This window comes from Dermacentor variabilis, chromosome 3 (genome assembly GCF_050947875.1).
Source record: "Dermacentor variabilis isolate Ectoservices chromosome 3, ASM5094787v1, whole genome shotgun sequence".
Lineage (NCBI taxonomy): Eukaryota > Metazoa > Arthropoda > Arachnida > Ixodida > Ixodidae > Dermacentor > Dermacentor variabilis.
In genome coordinates, this window is record NC_134570.1 from 220,916,015 (window position 1) to 220,940,282 (window position 24,268).

Here is a 24,268-nt window from a genome sequence, read left to right on the forward strand (position 1 = left end):
TTGTGTCCGGCTATAGCTGTTTGTTACAGGTACTTGCTCTTGTGTCTGATACAATAGTTTAGGCAGTCCACTATCACGACTACTTTCAGCACTGCCATAATCGCCATGAGATTATTCTTGGCCATTCTTAGTCGGGAAGCACTTTTTGTCATCAGTGTTCGAGTGCACTTGCAAGATCTCTCTGACAGCAGGCTGGCACAGTTGCAGCCACTGCAGCCCCCCAGGGGGCTTATTCACAGAAGTCACAAGCCACCTATGCCCACACTCTCCGAATGCGAGTTGAAATTGGATGTATGCCATAAGCCTGTCAACACTGAAGGAAGACACAAAAATTCTCATAGAGGTATTCTGTTAGGTTCCTTGACCTAATGCCCTGGGCATGTCTGCTTTGACTATACAATGGGGTCAAGCAAGCAGTTGTTGCCTGTTGACTTGGGCCACTCAAAGAATGTGAAATAAGAAATGGCCATCACAACCCTCAAGTCCTCCTTGGAAATGTCTCATGATGAAGTCACGTGCAGCTTTATAGAATAGCCATGAAGCTTCTCGTATTAGGCTATCCCAGACCACTCGCTACCACTGTCTGTAAAACCACTACGCTCAACGTCAAAGATATGGCTAAGGGAAATGGCTTGCAGGAGAATGCAAGAAGCAAGTATGCCATTGTGCCTTACATCCATAAGCTGATGCACAATCCAAAGAAGATTGCTTCCAGGCATGGTATCAGTGTTGTATGCTCTGCTCTATTTGTTGTGCCGGTAGGTAAACGAAGACAGCATGTAAAAAAAAGATGCACAAAAGGGCACAAGACAAAATGTGTAATGCCAGCATGAAGTAGTGTACAATATTGTGCTTTCATGCGGAACACATTATATAGGCCGTACGGGAAGACTTTTTAACGAAAGAGCATTGGACCACGCTGCCATGCTAGGTAAGGGACATGCATGCAGGCCATCTGCCATTTCTCCCAAAACCGTGCATGTGCAGCCCACAGCTTAATGGCACAAGTGTCATATACAAGAACCGTAACAAAGTGGCATAAGAGCGACTGGAAACCTTAATCATTGGAGAAAACTGTGTGAATGTGTTGGCGCTCTTTCCATCATGCTGACAAAGAATAAATGTCTTTGCAACAACATTCACTTCACTAAAACAAATTTGGGATAGTTGGCCTGGCATAATTGGAACACAGCGCATTAGATGAGGGACAATAGCAGAAGGTCCTGACAGCACTCTGTCTTGTTTCTGTTGTAATTTCTTGTCTAATGTGCTGCAATTCAATTTTTAAGCACGATTGAAAAACAGTGAATGTAGGTACATGTATCAGCATCTTCATGTGGGTTTTCTTCATAAGTCCCCATATACCCTGTGAACACCATTAAGAGGAGACGCTACTTGAAAAAACATTTTTTAAATATTTGTACTAGAGATATGAAAGTTCACCCACTTATAGAGCATCACAAGCAGATTTCCAATATGTGATTAGTTTCTGTGTAACCACTATAGTTCTTGAGTTACGTCCTACACAATGGCAAAATAGTGATTTTATGGGATTTTATTGCGTAATAAGTTTTCACAAACAGCTTTGTTCTGTAGCTTATTTAGCTCTTTGTATACCGCTAAGTGCCGATATCTATTCAAACAGCATCTACAATTACTGCAACTATGAAAAAAAAAATCAGGACACTTCAACTTTCTTTCACAATCACATGAAAATAATGTTGTATATTTAGAATTCCATTCTACTAATGAAATTTGGCATACATACTCTTGAAGGCATGTACAGTTCTGATACCTACTTGAAATTGCAATATCTCCCAGCAGTACAAGCTTAAAGTACAAGCTTATAATCGAGGGAAAAAAATTGTTGAAATGCTCTAATATTTTTGCATGGTTCTAGTACATGCTGTTCGGCTAGATATTGGCACTTGGTGATTTACAAAGAGCTAAACAAGCTACATTGCAATGCATTTAAAAAGATTTAGTACATGAAAAATTGCCCTCAAAAATAACTATATTTTGCCATTGTGCTTCACATAACTGAAACACTATAACAGCTACAGTGGAACCCCAGTTATACGTCCCCCGGTTTTGCGATGACCCGGGTTTTACGACGAATTAGCGCAGTCCCGGCAAAGTCCCCAAAGAAGCAATGCATTAAAAACCCCGGTTATCCGACGCAATTTTACGCCTGACCCGCATCATATGACGACCCTCGCGAAGCGCGGGACGGAACGGCCGACGAAAAAAAAGTGCCGCGGGTCTCTTTCCTCGCTCCGTCTCTCTGCATGCAGAGCGCTTGACACTGCTCAACCGGTTCGCTTCGGCGCAGCTTTCTTCCCTGCCTCGTCTCATTGTTTGTTTCCCTCTCCCCCACCAGCAGCCCACCACGACGCCCACTGTGCTGAAATAGCGGCTTTCCTTCTCCACAATCACTTTCCCCCTCTCTTCTAGATGGCGTCGCCTCTCGTCGCGTTGGGGAAAGCGTTTCTCTCTCCCCCCCCCCCAACACCAGCAGTCGTGATGCCCGCTGTGCTGAAATAGCGCCTTTTCTTCTCCACAATCACTTTCTCCCTCTCTTCACATTGTTAGAAAGTTTGTTAGAAAGTTCTCCCTCTCTTCTCGTTGTTTCTCATTGTTAGAAAGTTTGCAAAGCCACGGTGCTCAACGATGCCCCTCAAGGCTGATCCAGGCTTCGCCGACGACGATTTCGAGGGCTTAAACCTCACCACGACCTTTGCCGAGTACGTGGAGGTTTGCGACAACGTTGCGATCTGCGGTGAGGTGTTGCTGGATGACGCCATCGAGGAGGCTTTACCTAGTGCCGACACTGCTGTGACATTGGACGAGGACAACAACGACGCCACACATGCTGTGCCTGTGCCTACCACATTCGCCAAGGTGCTGTGGCACATAGACGGTATCCGGAACTTCATCTGTTCATGCGACACTGCAGAGGACCTCCTTTTGGACGCTGCCCAACTCAAGCGAAAGCTCTTGGTTCACGGATGAAACAAGGTCCAAAAGAAACTTGCCAACCTTTTGTAAAGGTCCCACCGGCTGGCGGAAATCGCGGCAGTGGGCAGTGGAGTGCCGTAAAGGTTCATTTGAATAAAGCGTGATTGGTACCTGTATTGCAGCATTAATTCTTATTGTATTTACTTTTTTGGTAATTTGTGTTTCCAAGCCCTGCAGAGTGTGTTAGTAGTTTACATTGAAGTTTCTCTTAAATCCATCACCCGAAATAAGTAGTATTTTTATAGGCAGAATTTATGCTCAGATTTTATGACGCCCTCATTTTACGATGCTTTTTCGCAGTCCCGAGAAAATCATATAATCTGGGTTCCACTGTGCTAAAAAAGTAATGACATATTTGAAATCTGCATAGAAAACTTTAATTGGCCTAATTTTGAAACCTCTAGTGCAAGTAATAAAAAAAGTTGTTTCGAGAAGCGTCTCTCCTTAAACATTTATTTTGTAGCACAGCAATGCATCTTTTTATTTTCTTGTTGTCAACATAAGTGTCAGCTGACGTACCAAAAACGTATAAGCAAACCAGCTCAGCTGAGAACCACCGTACTGTTCAGAAGGTCCACATCCTGCTTGGCCGTAGGCAGCCTTGCCTCTGATGAATGGGTACCTTGCTGCTGCTTTATTGCTTCACGACTCGGACAAATCATAACAATGGCTTCTGTGACTCTTGCTGGTGGATCCTTCAAATTGTTACTGTCGGGGCAAATCTTGCAGCGTATGTGAGCCACCAGAACTGCTGCTCACAAACTTCCACTTGTGTCGTCGTCATCTTGAATTCTATGGGTTCCTTGGGCATTATTTGCTCGTTGGGAAATCTTGGCACATAGTTCCAGCCCATGGGCAGTGCTTATCGACCTGCTGGGTGATGATCCAATTGGTGATGTGTCCTGAGGTGGGTGCCGATAGGCTCATTCTCTTTGTCATGCTTAGACTCCTGTCCTTGACACGCCGATTTCACCGGTATTAAAGATCCTGAAAGGACTGTGTATTTATTTTTCACTGTACCTGGTCAGATTTATCAAAACCCCTGATGACATTCGTCTTGGTATTGCCTTTGTCATTAACTTTCTCCTCCACAGCTTGTTCATCATTCTCATCCTCGAGCAAAACCAAAATGACCTTGTTATGGCTTTCCTGCACCTTAAGTACTATCAGATAGCCAGGCAAATCGGAGCAGATCTGTCAACCACAGGTAGACCATGTAGAAAGCAACACCAAGCTCACCAGACGTATTGCAGCAAAGTGGATAGCTGGGGGAGTCAAGATGCACATTAATTATACTTATAATACTGAGGCATACTGATGTCTTTGTTGACTTTTAGTGCCACAGTGAAGGCCTTCATGTGTAACTGCATTTCTGATTAGGCTTTTGGTGGCATTAATCTTTATTATGCTAATATTTGTTTAGTGTCCAGGTGTGATTGTCACGTAAGTGAACCTTCAAGTACCCCTACTTTCTGCATTGATACTACTCCATTTGGTCATACTGATATATCTTAGGAGCATCAAATGCCTTCTACTGATGGCACTTCCTCTGTGGAGTCCCTATTGGGGGTACTGTCTGTGTGGCCATATTGCTTGATAGAGCTAGCATCACAATTGCAGCTCTGTCTAGAGTAATGCAGTTGATTCGTTGAAAGAGAATTATTTTCCTAATCATAGTTAGTTTTTCACATCAGTGGCACGTTGTAGGGTTTTTGTGCTTTCGTGTAAGTCACAAACACATGCTGCGCATTCCTTTGTTTTTTGTTTTTTTCCTTGACACGAGTAGTCTCGAGGTGGTTGAACCAAGTGGGAACCTTGGACATATCTTGAAGTTAAACTGAACATCTTTATGAAACAACACTCATACTCGAGACTTGAATTGTCCAACGAAAGAAATTGCCCTTGTACAGCCAAATTTAATTGCGTTTTGATGGCTTGCAGTCTTTTTGTTGCAGGTTTAACTTCGCTAATAACAACATAAGAGCATTGTGAGCGTTCGTTTGATCAAACGTGATTGGTTCATTGTGTCAGTTACCTTTTGCCTGGCAAGTTAGTATGCCTGCTGCATATTTTGTTCGCCTATATATACATACCTTTAAAATATGTAGTTTAGGTAAGTTATGTACCTTATAATTCCTCAATCACAATGGGCCTTATAGTGTTTTCTTAGAAGAGCGTGGCCCCTCGTTATTTTTTAACTCTTCACTACCAAACACATCAATGATAAAGGACTTCTGCTTTACTATTTCACAGCTATCTCCTAAAAGGATCTGCAATGTTAAAGCTGTGTTGGTTTCTAACATTGAACAGTGTTCTACAGTGGCCAGAACCATTCATTCTTTTTCCCCTTGGCATTCAACATCTGTGGAAGAGCCATGAAGGTTTTCTCTTTTGAGGCTGGGTTGACAGGCAGAAAGGTTGCATGCCTTCTGGAGCAGTTGTTGCATTTCACATACCTCTTGCGTCACCTTGGTAGCTGTCTTCGCTTGTTCCAGCTATTGTCTAAATTTTTCTATAAGCTGTCGTTTTATAGGAGTCGCCTGGTTAGATAACGTTCTTGTCAGAATGGCAAATCAGGCATTCCTTCTCATTTGTGACTGGTCTTTGCATGATAAACACAGGAGAGGAGATTTTCTGCCATGAATGGAGCAACTGACCACCTGACACTTTGAAACCACCATTTAAATCTCAAATCACCACAATCTTGACCACTGGCCCTCAACACATAGAGGGGCACTAAAGCAAAATATTAAGCTGAGCTAGATTGTGTGATTGCTCATCTGTAATTATGAATTCGTCATTCATAGTGAACAGAGCTTTTGTAAGCAAGAAAATGGCCAAAATTGAAAAGTGGAGTGGCACCCCTATGGTGGACTATCTTAACTCTCCTGAGGTGTCAGCAGTGGCTGACTCACAAAGAGCATTGTAGAGGGAGGTCATGTAGAGATTACACCAACTAGTTTGTTTTGATTCGAGCAGTTCAGATTGAACAGCAGCAGCTGAGCTTTTGGCATTAATTTTTTATGCAACAAAGTGATGTACTGGCACACAGAAAACGATGATAGACTTCTAGACTGTTACTCTATAAATCTAGCTCGACTTAATATTTTACTTTACGCAATGCACTGAAGAAATAAAGGAATGGGATGCTCTTGTGTGGGCATAATAGTGGGGCAGGGGCGTAGCCGGGGGGAAGGGGGGGGGTGCGCTTATGGGGCTTCAGCATCCCCCCTCCACCAAAATTTTTTTGTGCTGTCATGCGCTGCCGACTAAACCCCCAGCACCGGAAATCATTCTGGATTTTGTCTAGAATGGGACCTTTGCATGCTCGAAAAGATATTTCAGTGCGAACTTTGCGAAATCGGGCTGGATTTCGCGGCAGCACCCATGTACCAGGAGTCGCATAATGCAAGGAGCCCCATCCGACCACTAAGTTTCAAGGGCGTTTTGAGTGTGAGTGGGCTCATCGCGGCATCTCGCAAAGGCTGCAGAATCTACAGTCTGCATGGATTTCAATTCTGAAACTTTATGGGTGTAAAGTTCCCATAAATTTTTCATGTGAAGGGTGCATTAATATTTCCAAAGTCACACTTTAAATTTTCAATTCCAGAACTTTGTGGGTTTAATGTTATTATAAACATTTGACGCCAAAGGTGCATTGACTTTTCTAAAGTCCTACATCAGACATACCACGAGACAAGCCAAACCAACACAGTATCAGACAAGTTGACAAAACCGCGCAGTGAGGTCTGACGAGCCGAAGTGTTGTGGGGGTTCATTTTTGCTGTCATATGTCACAGAAAATAATATCAACATCATTTTTCACCTGCGCCAAAGCATCCATGTCAAGACACTAAAGCCAGCAAAGGTAACTATGTTCTTATTTATTTTTCTACTTTGACTTTTTTCGCGAGGGCACATTGAGCCTCTTCAATTTCTTTTTGTTCTCAGTACCCATTGTCTGCCAGAGCTAGCCAGAGTGCGTGTGTTTTTCTCATGTTCCCCAACCACCACGTGGTGCACTTCGATGCACTTCTTTTTTTTTTTTTTTCTGGCCAAGTGGATTTTCGCCTGGCAGAGTTTTAGATGTTTTTTGGCTAGCATACAAGAAAAGTAAACAATGCATGGTTGCTCGCTGTCATCACTGTGGGGAGTCGACGGATTGCAACACGTTCGCTTGAGCGCAACCTCTCGGGAAAATTTTGTCTCGCCGGTGTAGAATACCAAGCAGTTAATGAAGGGAAATCAGACATCCACCCATTCGTAGCAATTGCTACAAAGGAAACCCCATACAGGTTCCTCGAAAGAAAAGCCTCAGAGTTGAAGAAAAATTTGTCCTCGTCCGGGACTTTGTCCTCGTCCGGGCCTTTGGTTTTTGTTGTCGACAAATTTGAAGCGTCGATGAACTGGCAGAGTGTGTGAACATCATTCACGGTTCGGTTCAAACTATAATTCATGAACATCTCGGTTATCGGCTCTTGTGTGCGCAATGGTTGCCCAAGATTAGGAACCACCGCCAGAAGACGGAGAGGTTCGGCGCTGCCTTGACTTATCTGATCTGGTATCATTAAGGGTGACGACTTCTTGTCTACAACTGCGACCGGGGACGAATCATGCTGCAACTACTACGAGCCTGAAGCACAATGGCAAAGCTTACAGTGGAAACATTCAAATTCACCACCCCCAAAGAAAGCAAAGGCCGCCATTTCTGCCGGAAAGGTGTTGTTTAGTTTTTTTTTTTTTTTAGATCGTCAGAGGCCATTACTTATCGAGTTTGCTAAACCTGGAGAGACTATCAATCGATTCCAATATTGTGAGACGCCGGATCAGCTGTATGTTGCAATCAAGAACAAACAACATGGAAAATAGAGGAATGGGGGTCGTCTTGCTCCATAACACTGCCCATGTCCATGTCGCTGATGTGGTTAACCTACAAGTGGGACATGCTGCAACATCCGCCATACAGCCCGGACCTGTCACGTTGCGACTTACACATATTGGATCATTTAAAAAGAACAGCTCAAGGGAATCGGATTCATGTTGGACGATGATGGGAGTCAGTTACAGACATTTTGAAGCAGCAACCCAAGGAGTTTTATGAGATGGGAATCACGCGACTCGTTATTCAGTGGGACAAATGTCTGAATGCTCATGGAGGCAACTTTTAAATAAAGTACTCCGTTTGTCATATATTCGCATTGGCTCACTTTCATTTGACTCGCCCACGTATATTGTGCAGAACTCATGCTTTTTATACATGCTCTGTGTTGCGACCATAATTTCATTGCAATTACTCACGATACACAACTGGTGACAGCTTCTCCTGCGTAAGCATTGGAACAAATGCCAGTATCGTTGAGATTTTCTCCTGGCCGTTGCATATGTACATGAATGTAAACGCGGTTCTTGAATGACAGTTTCATTAAAACATTTGTCGTCAACTTGTTCATTTCATGGCCTTTAAATTACAAGTTTGTGATATTTCCTTAACTTCTTAAGTACACAGACAACGTGGAAGCATTGATATCAGTTATTTTGGGAACAATTTTTGAAACATACGGGTATATTCTCTTATAAAAAAATACATATTTTACTTGTCTTGACACTGCATAGCATTCAAGAATTCGTTTGCAGCATCTTTGGCAATGGCAGTGCAGCTATCATTAATGTATTTGATCCCTTGACAAATTCTATAAGGAGGAGTCCAAGCTACAACAGGAGCCTTCCCCTTCGAAAGAAATTTCTGGTTACGCCACTGTAGTGGAGCTCTTAGGCATCATGCATTGCTGAAGAGAGTGCAGAACAACACCAGCCAGCAGAGCTAATGTAGCAGCATGCTTTTACGATGGGCCTGAAATTTGCGGTAGAGCTCTTGTAGGTGGCCTAGATCAAATAACACTGAGATTCTCTTCAGGTTCTGAGGAAGATTTGGAAATGAATCTGTAGGATGAGCTGCTTGTTGCCAAGCACCTACAGGATTCCCTAGCTTGTAACTGAACCCACAACCTCGTGCTCTATGCTTTTCAGAGGAAAAGGCTGGGCAGTTTTTGGCTGCATTGGTGAATGCTGTAGCAGTGAATTTACCCAGCATTTGCTTCTGTTTTCATGTGTATTTAAACTGATTAATTGCCTCATACCGTGTGGGAGGACAAGCACAGCATAGGACTGCATTTTTTTTTTCGTTTTTTTTTATTTACCACTTGTCTCTACCCATGCTTACCAGTTAGTGGTGTAGGCACATTTAGTTTTTCTGTGACTTGTTCATTGTGCTTCATTCTTGACATAGCTAAGCAGTGGGAAAGTTTAGAATAGTTGGTATATTGCTAGCAAGCACGAATAAATAAATGAAAGTCAAGGTTTCGGAATGCATCCACAAATTACAGCTCCAAATTAAATTGATTGTGGGCATGCTTTGTAATCAAATCATGGTTTTGGCACATAAAACTCCATAATTTAATTTTAGATTAAATTTATTGGGAGTAGTGCATGAGATTGTGCCTATCCCCTAGCTTCCATGGTGTAATTGTGTTATAAGCAGCAACACATTCCTAATACTTGTCACATTAATTCACGTCGGCCTGGTAAACAAGACAAGCATCTCAGTTTTAGCTGCAGCATGCCACGATGAAAAGCTATCAAGCTTTCGGTTTTCATTTGGCTCTGTTACTGGCACACCTAGGCAGCCACAACTACTTTGTATACTTGGTTATGGCGTTGTTGTAAGTAGCTTCAGTACGGCAACTTCCAGTTGCCCATTGAGTCGATCCATGCAGTGTCGGAGATGCCCAGATCACATTTGTCCCGAGTGAGTGAATGGGTGCCTCTGGACTGCACATGTGGTGTCTGGCAGTATTTGCTCAGTGCAAAGTCAACTGGCACCAAAAGATTGCATGCACAGCCTTGCAAGTTTGTGTATGGCCACTTCAGTCGCACAGTTATGGAGGTGATTACTGTAACATCGCCACAACCTGCCAGCAGCAAAACATGCGTGCATATTGATAATCCTTGCATGCATATCTTGCGCGTGTGCATGACAGTTGCGGCTAACTGATCTTGAAGCCAGCAGCTGTTGTCAGATGCTACTTGTGGAGCTTGGAGCCAGCCATTTAACTGTGCTAGACTAGTGTAATTTGATCAGTACTTTTGTGCTTCGAATATTGATACTTCTGGTTAACTTCTGGTCAAATTCATTCACTGTTCGAGAACACCAAGGTTGGGATAACAGCCTGGCTGCTTTCTGGGTCACTTGGTATGTGTAGTGCATAAGGAGCAATTAGTGAGGAGACATTGCATAACAGAAGTAATTAAGCTGGATGATTGCATGATCTCATAAATTTTTTTGTTTCTTTCGAAGTTAAAAAAAAATTAATTCTATAGTACATTCAAATCATGCACTTAGGATAAATTGCTTGCAGCATTGCAGGAAGTGTGATGCAGTATGCCTTTCAGTGATGTAGGAAAAGCTCAGTGCAAACAAAAGATAGTATAATCGTGTAGCATGAGAAAAATTAGAGCCTAAATCGTCGTCATTGCTTCTAGCCATAGGTTGGCACTTGTGACTGCATGGGCTCATACTTGCTCTGCACTAATTTTAACTCTTTGTTGATGAGTTTTGCCTAAAAGGGGCAACATACCTGATTAAAAAAGAAGTCTTCCTGAGTTTCAGCATTGTGTACATAGTTTTTGGCTAAACTCCTTTAGCCATAATTGAGTTGTCTTCTAAGCGACATATGCTTTGCTCGCCACAGTATATATAGGTGGGGTTCTAAAGGGGAGAGGGCATAAGGGCGGGTGGGTGCGGCAACGAGCAAAGTTGTGTCAGTGGCAAGGATGTCGAATTGAGAATAAAGGGGTGCTGTGCACAAGGCCAGGAACATGGCCATCTGTCAATCACAGGTCAGGTAAGAGAGGGCTGCTGTGCACGCTGTTGACACGCTGGCTAACACACTGGCGTTGACACGTGATTGACAGATGGCAGTGTCCCTGGCCTTGTGCACAGCACTCCTTTATTCTCAATTCGACATCCTCGCCGCTAACACACCTTCGCCTAATGCCGCATCCACCCGCCTTAGGCCCTCTCCCCTTTAGAAGAACCCCACCTATAGATACTGTGGTGAGGAAAGCATATGTCGCCTTAAAGAAGAGAAGTCCACTTATCGAAACGTTGGCTCCTGCTTTCACCTTGTTCTCATTTTGTTCATCGTCTTGAATTTCCATCTCCCGCCTTCCCCGTGTTTTGGCCATAGTTGCATGACAGGCAGCAAGCGTCATTTGTTGGTTTAGAGCAGGCACACACAATGTGTGAGAAGTTTGGCATGCAATGCGCATTCTTTTGAAAGCGCAGTCAGAGGATGTGGCATCTCCAGCTGCAGTGGTGTCACGCACACATGACGTAAAGCAAATGGTTCACACACATGACCAGAGCCGTACAAATTCCAAATGGAACCATAGGTTGCTTGGGGGGCGCTCACTTCTAGTTTCCTGCTTAGTGTTCCCCCATTTTGCTGAAAAAGTTTCTGCTAAATATTTGTTCTTTTGTTGATTATGCTTATTCTCTATGCGCTTTTCACATTTAGATAGAAAATAAAAAAATTTCCAGTGGTTATATATGCCATCATTAAAGAGATAAAGACGTGAAATAGAGCACTAGTGATAGACAAAGGGTGTGCATAGACATGAGTAGGGAGAAGGAGAGAGGGGGAATAGGATCCAGTGAATTTGCATGCATGTCAGTACAAACGGGAGCGAGTGCCAGTTTACGTGAGTAGGTACGAAAGTTTGTGACAGTGAGTTTGAGCACATGTGAGTATCAATGCGAGTGACTGTCAGCAAGTGTGATTAGGCTACTATGTATGTGAGTGAATGATGGTGAGTGGGAGTGGACGCAAGCGTAAGTGGGGGTTGGTAAGCATGAATGCAAGCGACTATAAACGCTAATGCGTGTTAGTGAGTAGAAGCGTGAGGGAGTGCACATGAGTATGGGCGAGCACATAGCCTACATAAATATTGGTGAGTCAGTATCCATTTTTCTGCCAACCTATGGTTCTAGCTGACGGGGAGTACGACTGCGGAGCAAACAAACTTCCTGACACAGCTTGGACGCTTTCAATTTTTATGGTTGTCAACCTTGTGCTGCCATTGCCAGATAGCATAGTTCTTTATTTGCTTCTGTGGCCCCCACGAGTACCAAGTTACAACGTGTCATAGCGCCAGCACTATCGCCAGAGCACAATCGCTAACACTGCCTTGAAACAGGTCATGCGCTCCCACTGCGCTCCCACTGAACTGTCGATAAATGGTGGGTGTATGCTAGAACTTCTGTGGTCAGGTTGGAGACTTTTGTTTGCAACTTAAGTCGTGGGCCAGTTCATTCCACCAGTTTTGGAAAGTCTTCATGCTGAGCTGTATAATTCTGTTGTGCCATGAAAGAAATAAAAAGAGGTTGCAGATTCCTCAGGCCAGACTGCATGCAGCAGCAAATGACAGTGCACTGTTTTCTGTACAGGGCCTACCTGTGTTTCCCCCATCTACCTTGTCCACCCTGTGCCTTCCATGTGAAACACAAGCGAGGCATGGCTAAGGGAGATTGTTTGAAGGGAAGAAACTTGGACTAGGGGAAAATTAAATTTGTAATGCTTGGCTGTTATCTTGCATTCTCTATCTCCCTCTGCAGAACATTGTCCGAAAAAACGCAATTACAGAAAGTACAAAAAAGGTACAGAAATCTGGGCAAATTGGGATGGTTGCGTTCTTGTAACCTGTGTAGTTAAGCTGATTTGCACATTGCTGACGTACTTGCACACACTCGTTCGACCCTTGGAGGTTGTGTGATAGCCGTAAGTGTGAAGGAAAAAGAAAAGGTGCTGCTCATGCTACTCGTTGCAAGAGAGCACACGGCCGCATGTAGCTGTCATCTCAAACACTGCAGCAGCAGAGGCACCGTGAACTCAGCCATAGGTTGAGAGTAGCCTCTCAGCTTGGTGTGCGGTAGGTGCCAAAATTGGAAGTATTGGTGTCTACGTGAACATTCCAAATCGAATTTGAACTAAGCCCCATGGGGACGTTCAGCAGGCAGAGCATTGTAGGCATTACTCCACTTCACCATAGCCTTCGCAGTAAAAGGCACCGAAGGACCGAGAAGGGGATCACAGGGGCTATTGCCAATAACTCTGCTTTTGCTGAATGTATTGAAGTACTTTTTGCTTCAAAGTATTTCTGAAACAGTCTATTTTAATTTCAAATGCATTTCTGGACTTCTCTCATAAGTGGTTCAGGGTTCCTTCAAAGTTTGTTTTCAGAGCTTTGGGCATGACTCTCCAAAGATCAAATCAGCGTGTAGTGCATTTTTAAAAAAGTAAATCGAAACTAAGCACTGAGAATGAGAACTTCATTGCTGCACACTGCATATATCTGTAGTGCCTAGCCTCTGTTTAGCCTCACACCTTCCCTGCACTCAACCTCCCAGCAATGCATCATACTGCAGGAGTTGGGAAGAGCTGGTCACTCTACACCTTGAATGTACAGTGCAATTTTTTGCTTTTTTCCAGGAGCACCTTCATGAGTAAACATTGGTTCAATGCTTATCCGATGTACCTCTCCCTGGTATCTTCCTTTGTTATTGAATCTTTGTTATGCAGCCTGCAGAGCAGATGTGACGTGGTTGTTTGTTTTGGTACATTCCAGGACAGTCAGATGGACATCTATATTGGCGGTCTACATGACCGGAACCGAGCCCTCAACGGGGACCTTGTGGCTGTGAAGATCAAGCCACAAGAGGAGTGGAAGGCAGGTTTTTTTTTCCTCTCTCTTTGTGTGGTAAGGTGTAGGTTGTGTTTGGTCGCAATGTCGTCTGATCATGTAACATGACAAGTGCTTCAGAATCTTTTGTCAGTGCGGCATGTGCGAAGCATTCTCAAAAAATGTGCTGCTGTTCTTGCCATGGGTGCCATTGTAAAGAAAAAAATGCTGGACTGCTGTGCCAGTGATGAACGTTTCCTCATTTGGCAAGTCTCTGTTCACAATTCCTTGTAGATAATACTACAACAGATGGCGCAATCATACATGCACAGTCATCCTGAGCCATTTTAACTGCTTCCACTCCTTCTCTGGCCCTCCGATCAGCGCTTATGTCAACAAAATTGTGTCAGCAACACAGTTTAGGCTTTCAACAGCAGTTTTTAAACTGCCACTTGGTGCCCTTTTTGTCCCCTGCAAACATTGTATTCAAGCTCATGTAGGCAGTCATCTAAACATAATCCCATTTTCATATGCCTCCACACACCTAAAACAGGCTTTGTGCAACTACTAGATTCTTTTCTACTTGAACTGAAATGCAAAAGGGTGTGCTTTTTTTTTTTTGCCTTGTTTTATGTTGAATAATATGAGGTCTCAGGCATGCTGTTAGGACAAAGTATCAACAACACAGTAGTGGAAACAGACCAAAAGGGCATTTATTGCACCTTCTATAATATTGACACATGTACTTATCTTTATTGGGCAACCACGTTTCGCTGCCTAACAAATGTAATCGCACAGCGTGGGACGCGCCTGCATGTATCCGAAGTTTCTGGAAAGTTATCGATGCTTCTATCCGCTGTCTGTTGTCGCCGAACCTTATGTTATCTGATTTCATCACCTGACGCGAATGCTGTAGAACTTTGTGGAAGGCACACGGGTCCGAACGATTAGTCTGGAACATTCGACGACTGCTCTATAAAAGCCGACGCGCTTGACCCGCTGATCAGATTTCCGACGATCGCCGACCGTGTTCGCCGCTATCGTTGTGCTATAAGTGTAGCCTGTTTTTGTGGGCACAGGTTCGCCCAATAAAAGCTAGTTTTGTATTCCACCGTGTTGCTGCTTTCTTCACCGTCACTACCACGTGACATCCAAGGTAGATGGCACATACAAGCAAACAGGAAGGTGTCTGCGGCACCATCCCACAGACGCCTTGCACGTGCTGCGTGAGGAAGCTGAATCGCAGGAGCCGCGAGAGCCGTGTGAGGACGACAACATAAGGGGATGAAGGGAGTTGAGCGTCCCTACATTTTACAAGTTGAGTAACTTTCATTTGTCCATGTCAATTTTTTTTTTCTGCATTGTTGGGATGATGCAAGAAACACATTGTAGCACAATATTTAGTGGCTGAAGGGACTGTCTAACATTTTTCAAGGGTATTCTATTTTGTAGCGTATTTTCTTAGAAAGCCTACCATTCGGAGTGTCTAAACGTACAATGATTTGTCTGAAAAGTGGGCGAAAATTTTTAAAACAATCTTTTGATCTGCGTGGTATCTTAGGACTGTACAAATGCCAGCAACGACGATTACAGGACAGGATGGCAGTCTAGGAGGCCATGCTTCAACGCACCACTACAATCATTGCGACTCCATTCGTTTGCACAAGGCGGTGCTAATTTTCAACACAAGCTAGCAGGAAAAAAGAAAGAAATTACACTCATGCAACGAAAAGTTAGGAGAAGTTCATAAAATGCAATTTCAAGCAGTACAATATTGTATCCAAGCAAAATTACTCTCCTTGCATGGCTTTTTGGTTATGTGACGGTACACTGATTGTTTCCACCATTTTGCCATCGAGCAACACCACTTGTCATTCTTGCAGCATTTTCAGGGCCAAATTAAAAATATAATTCCTTGTTTATGGGATACAAGCAAGCTCGTTTCCATCAGTACAGTCAAACCTCATTAATACGTAGTGGGCTGGAAACGATGTTTAGGTACACACTAAACGTTGTACTAATTAACCGCCAGTGCCAGCTTAGAAGCTGTTTACCGGCCGGTAAAAACTATGTCACGATGCTCTCAAACACGCACGCTCAGACAGGCTTTATTTGGGCAGCAGAAAATCGGTGATCTTCACTTGCCGCCATGGTGGCCTTGCCGCAACATCTTTGAACTCGGTAAGGCCGCGAGCAAGATTGTCCATGAGGCCCTGCTTCTCTGTGAAAGCTCACATGACGTCCAAAGCACGCTCAGTGTCAGATAATGAAGGGCCGTCGTCCACTTCCACATCGTCGTTGTCATCATTTTCGCTTGAAGATGGGTGAGATGCGACAGTGGCAACAATGTCGCTCTCCAAAAACTCCGCTTATGTAACAATGCCGACGTCTCAATAACATAAACATGAGACGCTGCAGCAAAGACCGTTGAACACCACGACCGCAAACACACTGGCGAAATGAAGAAAAATAATTCACGCAGGAACTTCTCTGGGAGCTGTCTAAGCATGTGTAAGCATTGTGCCACTTGCTCATCTCCATGCAGCCTGGTGTCATTATCAACGTTATGAAACTTGATCCGGCCAGCACATGTGACAATGCTGCCGCGACACAAACTGGTGCGGACGGTGACACAAGGTGCATTGATAGCGGAAGCAAAGTACTGCAGGTGGCAGCGCCCAGTGCGCTGATGACGTTCCGATCATCATAAGCCGCTATCGCTCATTAGCACTTTATCTATCCGCGTCGAACCGTTATGAACCATGACCAAATGTACACCGGTGGCGCCTGCTTATCTGAAATGGCCGCGTGGACCCTATCTTGAAAACGATCTGCGATGCGGACTGCTAATAGTTCATCTGCTAATAGCTCCGCGCACTGCTTTTGCACTGCTGTGCACTGAAGAGAGACGTGCGGGCCCACATCTTGAAAGTGATCTGCGAAAGGGGCAGGATGCGACTTGTGCCGAGAACTTCGTTAGCGCTGTGTTCTCGCCACCTCGTTCGCGTTGAAGCGACAGGCAGCGTGAAGGTACAGTCGCTCGCTGCCGCGAATTTTGTCTTGAAAGTGGTCGTCTTACGAGACGGACAGATGGTGGGACATTTTTTTCATTGGGTAAACATGAAAATGCCTACGCATTAAAAAAAATGTGCTTCTGCGTGGTTACTACTTAGATTGGATTGGGTTCAATGGCGACAGTGAATTCACACCCCTACCGGCAACTTTTTCGTGTTACTAGAAGCCAATCTCCAAGGCCATGCTTTGCGCAATCGGCAACAGTTGTATGATCAGGAAATAAGTCATGGTGGCCATGTTTTAACGTCACTATCGCTGGTGGCTGTTTTCCAGTTGTCGCAACTCGAGAATCGAATGTCTGCACACACGAGATTTTGCCGATTTTGTGCCTGTGCTTGTAGAACAAGGAAGAAAATAGTATGCACTAACCGTTTGGTGGGCACCGAGTGACTATGGCAGCGGTCAGCCAATATGTGGGGTTCAGTGGGGGCTGGGTGGGGGAATCTTCACGACTATGTTTAAGGGGGGACACACGGGTCTTAGAGACCAAAAAAAAAAATTGAGAAAAAAAATTTTTTTTTTCAAAGTGGTTATTTTCGTAATATACAAACACGGCCACATGTTCCGACCAAGATTCCCGCGTCATAGATCAATATTTTAGCCACAACATCAATTTATGTAACCGTCGTGAGCTATATTTTGACAGAAACATGCATAAAAATGGGGCTTTTTTCACACCACACTGCTGCTGAATGATGTATGCTGTCGCAGCGATCTTCATCGCATTGGACAGAACTACTTCTCTTCTTTAATTTCCCGCCACATTTTTGTTCGTCCCCCATTCGCTATTTAGAAATACTGCACAAAGAAAATCTCAGCATGTGACCCCATTCACCCATTCAGTGCATGTGACCAAATAAAGTCCTGCGATTGGCTTAGGCAGCTGGCGTTGTCTGCTGTGGTGCATGGATGTGCTTGAAAAGCCAATGCCTCCTTTACTAGATGCCTGCCATGTTGCTTGCTTTCGCATTGGGGGGCGGTTCCCTTAGTACTGCATAAATTCTGTAAGGCAGCGCTCATTGCCTTTTCAACTTCCAGACATAGATAGCATTGGTATGCAGGGGGTGTCTGCTAGCAAGCGTTCTCGCGGGCGTTGTTTTTTTTTCTATGTTCATTTGTTAGTCATTTTCATCATCGCAACTGTTTGTCCACATGTTAAATTATGCAGCACGGTGCTGGTAGATTATACATTTTATTTATTTATTTATTTACTTACTTACCCTCAGGGCTTTTGGGGCGTTACAGAGGTAGTGGGTACATGGCTGAACAAGAACAGAATCTAACGTTACGGATGAAATCAGAGAAAAGAAAAAGCACACACATACAGAAAGCACACAGTGCAGGGCTTTAAAAAAAAAAAAGAACATTATACATCGTATCAGCTTTGTGTTACTGTTCAAGATTTTTTTTAAGTATGCGGCAAATGCATTTTTTCAAAGAACACTAGATAACTGGCTACCTTAACCTACGCTTTTCAGTGGCATGCACAGCAATGTGTATACAATCGGCACACGCACACTAAAATGAACTTGGGCCTTACGTTTCAGCTTGTGATGTTGGTGCTTCCACCAATGCACTAGCCGTCAGGGGGTTGTCGAGTTTCTACAGTCCATTGCTTGTTGCTTCTGCTCGCTCGCTCGCCGGCCGCGCTAGGAATGAAAGAGCATTTAAATGCAGTTTGTTTTGAAGTGCTGTTTGGCTGATCGAGTTCATTGATCACACAGAACACAACTGTCCTGGTGTAAGCAGGTGAAGTTAACTCATGGGGAGTTCACACTGCCAGCAGTTCAAGGAAGAATTGCTACATTTCGCGTCCACCGCCACTCTCTCTCTCGAAAGAGAATGCGTAAAACCATGTGCAGCATTTGCGTTTGGCAGCATGTCTCTTGGAAGTCGCGCGTAATCGCTCACGCGTATTGGAGTAGTGATGCTTTCGATCGGGTCACGTGTGCTTATAGCAGTGTAGCACAGCTCACTTTCAGAGAGAACACGTTGCACACATGGAAGCAAACTGAAGTTTTTTATCCCAGCCCTAGAGAAGTTTGGCAATAAGGATCGCCAGGCTTGAGGCATTCATCTTCTTCGTGGGAACTGAGCACGTCCATTTTTTCACGCCTATAATGACAAGATCGATGGCCGTCAGTGTATCGTTCAAATGCCCTGCCCGAGAATTATCACTGCAGCGGCAAAATGCATAGACATTTGAGTCTACATTTTGAGAATTTTTCGTGAAATAGGTTTGCACTCCAGCAGCTTTACCTTTAGCTTTAGTGTGTCACCTTTAGCCCTCTTCACCCGGACAACTGTGCATTGTCTAAATTTCAATAAAGTCAGTCAAAGTCAAAGCTTGACAGTGGCATGTCTATCGGTTGTTCCAAGTGCATAGTTGCTGAAAAAGTGGCTTGTTAAACTTGGTAGTTATGAGATGCAGAAGCCTTCCGCTGTGAATGGTGTCTGTGTTGCCGCATCCCAGAAGTGGTAGTCCCATGAGGAGTTTGACACTCCTTTCCACGCAAACCTTGATTGGTATTGAGAAGGATTTTCTATGCACGAGCACGCTGTCAACAAATTGCCTGAGGCATGTCAGAAGTTTGACAAGTTCTTGGCTTGGATACATGAGCCCCCGGTGGTGTTGATGTGCGATAAGCCCAAGGACGGGTGTGTTCGCTTTGGTTACTTGCAGCAGTGCAACGCATTTGGCACAGGGGATGTTTTCGCTTGCCGCTCTCACAATGAATCCTCCGACCATCACCACGCTGCCGACATCTGGATTTGACACACATGCCATGCCTGAGAGGCACTTTTCTTGCAGCCTATTCACCACCGCGTCTAAAACTTTTTCTGCAGTACTTGCAGTCTTTGGGAGTCTGATAGACTGGTAGAAGCTGTGCCAACGAAAATTATGTCGAGCTTCTCGTGTTGTTTTGGGCAAAGGAGGCAACAATGCTGGTCTTGAGCATCTTTTCTATTCCACACACTGCACTTTTCACATCCAGGACATCGTTGCAGCTGGAGCTACGCCGTAGAAATCCAAACATGGCCTCTGTAGGGGTCACTTGAGAGAACTTGTGCATAAGCACAAATTTAAATTTCTTGTCAGAAAGAAGGAACCAAATAGATTCCATGCTTGACAGTGTTGTAAAGATGAGCGCATGGTGCGTTTCCTTGCTCAGGAAGTTTTCCGTGCAGCTTTTAGTTTTCAACTGCTCAGTGTAATAAAGGAACTCACCCTCAAGCCGATCCAACCTTGGGTCATCAATTTCAGAAAACTGACTAGCGTCTTCATCATTGCGATGGATGTGCTGCTGAAGATTGCTCACATCAATGCATGTGAACCGCTTGTGGAAGGCTTCCATGAACTCAGCCATCGGCCTCACAGATGCATACTCAAAATCGCAGCTGTGACCTGCCTGATCCCTGAGGTATTTGAGGGCTGTTGTTACTGCAGGAGAGAATAACTGCTCGCTGTCTTCACATCCATTTTTTCAATATTTGAAGGGAAAACATGCTTCCTTGTAAGGAACCTGATTAGCCGCACTGTTGACTGCCTTTCCATCTCGTAGAACATTTTGATGTACTTTGATGAAAGTTTCTTGTTCTCACCAAATTCCTTGGCCGGGAATTGAGACCTGATTTTCTTTATAACATTGCTCCGATTGAATGTGAAAATATATCCATTGATGGATCTGCCAGATGCAGTGCATGTGTTTTTGCTTCTCCTCCACTCAGAATTTTCATAGCTACTACCTTGATTTTGTGGTTGTCGGTTACAACTCTGATGATGTCAAAACCAATGCTGGCTGTTTTGATGACGACGTGACGAATGACCTTGGCGAGCTGGTCCCCAGTGCAACCTTTGGTGAAAAAATAACCTACAGGGATCTTGTATCTTGCTTGCAGGCCACAAAGCAGAAAACACAGCACTGAATTCGCCAGATGTTCACCTGCAGCTGCAGGAGCGAGGTACTCGAGGTCAGGACTTAGGACGACATCACCAACGAACGCGTCCCTTTGCTTATGGTAGAGCAGCTTTTGTTTAATTCTCATCTTGTCAACAACGAGGCTACATACTTTTGACGGTGGTGTGTCCAGGTTCTCAAGCTCCGCTTCCAGGCGGGAGCAACCCAATTCGCTGAAACCGACTTCACTGGACGTAGTACCGAAATATTTTTGTAGCGTTGTTCTGCTAGGAAGCTTGAGAAGCTCTTCACACCTCAAGTATTCGTAGGCTTTTATTGAGAGGTATCGCATTAAGATGCCATGCCTGATTGTTATTTCCGACCAGCGTGATGTTTTCTTCTTATAATCTATTACTTGGTTCAGAAGCAACACTGCTTTTGCCATCCCCTCCTTGACGTCAACCACAACTTCCAGAAATACAGAGACATAGCACTCTTCTTTCAATTTTTTAAGTTCTTCTTTGTAGGCGTCTACAGGTTATTATTTTCTGCTCACAGCGCACATTCCTTTCATCGCCATCGCTTTCTTTCTACAAACACGCTTGACATGTCTGAGTCCCATTTCGTTTGCTTCTTGAACGAGTGTAAAACCTTTGTTGGTTGCCTTTTCTTCTTGCATGCAAACTTCAGTGAATCTGTTAGAGCGCTCTGGTCTTCTGTTTGTGTGTTATTCTCCTCCCCTCCAGAAGGCTCTGAAAAATGCATTCCATTGTTTTCCGAGTTAACTTGCAAACCACCAGATGGCAAAGAACCAATCGGAGTAGTACAGCCAGAGCTCTGATTAGGCACTGATTCCTCACTTAGTGTATCTGTTATTCTCCTCCCTTCCAGAAGGCTCAGAAAAATGCATTCCATTGTTTTCCGAGTTAACTTGCAAACCACCAGATGGCAAAGAACCAATCGGAGTAGTACAGCCAGAGCTCCGATTAGGCACTGATTCCTCGCTTAGTGTATCTTTGCAGGCTGCCACGCCAAACAAAATGTTGCTCATAGCAGGTCATTCTTGGTTTCGCTGGACAAGTTCCAAACTGCAGCTGGGAACAGCTATTGGGCAAAATTCTATGGCAGTTCCAGAAGGGCTCTCGTTGTTCTATTAAAATGTGAAGACAGCTGCCCATCGGTCGATTTAGGCACCACTGACCTCCTTGAAGCCCTTGAGCTCAGCGAGAGCAGGGGAAAAGTAAACATGTCCGCAGTAGAGATAAGTAAGAGGCGATTGAAAGATTGGTGGAAGAAAAGTAAGGAAACGACAGAAAACAAAGACATACAAAAGCGAAGTTCGCAATAGCTGGTCAGAAAATTTGGTTGTGGGAGTTTGTATTGTTTTTTTTTTTCTTTTTTAACCTACGTAGGACATCGGGCAGTATAATAGCAAAAGCTTGGTGCCGCAACCCACCGCCCTGTTACAAAGGGGACGCTCATAACATCCCATCCATCCGGAGAAGAGAAAAGGGAGAGGGCACGGAACCAAGTTTACTTGACCACGCCATAGAGTTTCATACAATTTGTGAAAGGAAACTCTGGCGCTACAGTCGTTGTACCACCATGGGAATGATGGGAAGTGCATGATGTTATGATCTGCCCGTGTTCGTAAACGAGGGAGGGCTCAAGGCACCCTCCATTAGACAGACGCTCCGCAGCGTGGTGGTGACGAACGATGATTGACCGCCGAGCAGGTGTGCTCGCTGGTGTTTATTGGTGTGGTGACCAATGTTGTCTACCAAGCCAGGCCACCGAGCCTGGCAGGCCAACGAAAATTATGCCCGAGGGAGCATCACATGCTTGTTACACCCCCTTACCCCCTGTTTGTTTCTTTAACTAAAAGAAACGAACATCCATGTTCAGAGCATAAGGCTCTGTTGCCGTCCCAGACATGTTGACGGTGCCCACGATCCAGGCAAGTAACGGTCCGGTGGCCTCCGCCGTCGAGTACTCCGCCTGGGCACCGATGTTGCCGGGTTGGGTGTGGCAACGCTGGGTGCTGCCTGAGACAGCCTCGCTCCATCCGGAGGGTCTGCATTGGTTGGCCTTTGGAGTGGTGACGGGCTCGTCACCACCCTAACTGTCTGGTCTTCGTGTTTGTGGATTCAGACGTTCTTGTGGCTTTGTGTAGGGTGCTATACAAGTGTTACTGTCATAAATTTCAGCGCAATCTATGCTCTTCGAAGTGGAGAAGATGCCGCGATCATGTACAATTGCTACAGTAAAACCTTGTTAAACCATACCCGTATAAACAGTAGTTTCATTTTAAAACTAATAAAATCAAATCCCCGATTCACCAGCCATTGAACATTATGTGTTTTATATCCGCATAAACCGTATCAGCTTATTGCATACGTATCGGTTAAGTGGGTTAAGAAGTGGGCGATCTCATGCTATTTCGGTTAAGCAGTACTACCATATAGTACATACTTTTTCCGAGCTCCGGCCAACCACGGTTTAACGAGGTTTCACTGTATTAATTGCAATGATTGAGCTTGTCCAGGTGACCAAATCTAAACGCGCCAAGCGTCTCAAGGCACTGGCATGGCCGCAATAAATTCATAAGGGCATTTCATTTGCTTGTCGATACATGCGTCCGTGGCTTAATGGTTTCAATATCAGGCTTCTGTGCTAGAGTTCCTGCGTTCGAATCCTTCTGTCGGGCAATTTTAATGATGTTTATTTAATTGTTTATTACGCAGTACATTGTTGAAAATGACGAGTTTACAAAGTCACAAAGCCGTTTGAAGCCAAAAGGATAAAGTTGAGGCAAATCTATGTGCTGCCCATAATTCCCATGCTGGCGCAACCGCTCTCATTGCAGCTCCCATAGACACTAGTGCCAGAGTTCCCTCTAGTAATTATAGCATGAAACTCTATGCACCACGCGGCAGGCATCTAGTAAAGGACGCAGTAGAAAACATGGAAGAAAGAAAATACATGTTGTAAAAGCAAGCAAACCGTGATGCCATTTTGAAAGCCACTAGCGTAGTGTGTACTACAGTCGTAATGTCGGAACTTTGGTAAGAAAAGAAAGCGAGCATGCGACAATTTCGAAATGTGCTCCGACCCTGCCGAAAAGCACTGCGACAGCCACCCGGCGGCAGCTTCAAGCAATGGCTGTAACACTGGATGCAACGGGCCTGGCGAGAGCGAGCCAGACCTAACAACGTCGCCGGCCGATAGTGATTGCAGCAGCAGCGTTCGGCACAACACAAAGATGGTGCAGCCAGCGGAATTGCTCCAACGGCAGAAGCAAGCAGGGGAAAGCCTCCAACAACTGGCGGGAACTTTGGCAGTGAAGCGGAAATTGGACGTGTGTACGAGCGTCAACGATGGTGTGGACAGGCCGGTGGAGATGGAGTCACGCTTTTATGTTCAGATTCTGATGCTTTATTTTTCTTGCATTTTTTTTTTTCTTCAAGAAAGGTACAGAAGCTAAAGGTATGGCAATACCTGACAGAGGCCTCTGTACCGGTTATACATAAACGTAATAC

General features: G+C 44.6%; 1 protein-coding gene across 3 annotated transcripts in view; it reads left to right on the forward strand.

Annotated features, from left to right (window-relative positions):
• Positions 1-24,268, forward strand: part of LOC142576651 (DIS3-like exonuclease 2) — a 318,054-nt gene that overhangs the window by 101,391 nt on the left and 192,395 nt on the right. For all 3 annotated transcript variants that reach the window (XM_075686870.1, XM_075686871.1, XM_075686872.1), the window contains one exon: positions 13,702-13,803. In XM_075686870.1, coding sequence (XP_075542985.1) covers positions 13,702-13,803 — 102 coding nt within the window. The remainder of the gene's footprint in view (positions 1-13,701; positions 13,804-24,268) is intronic.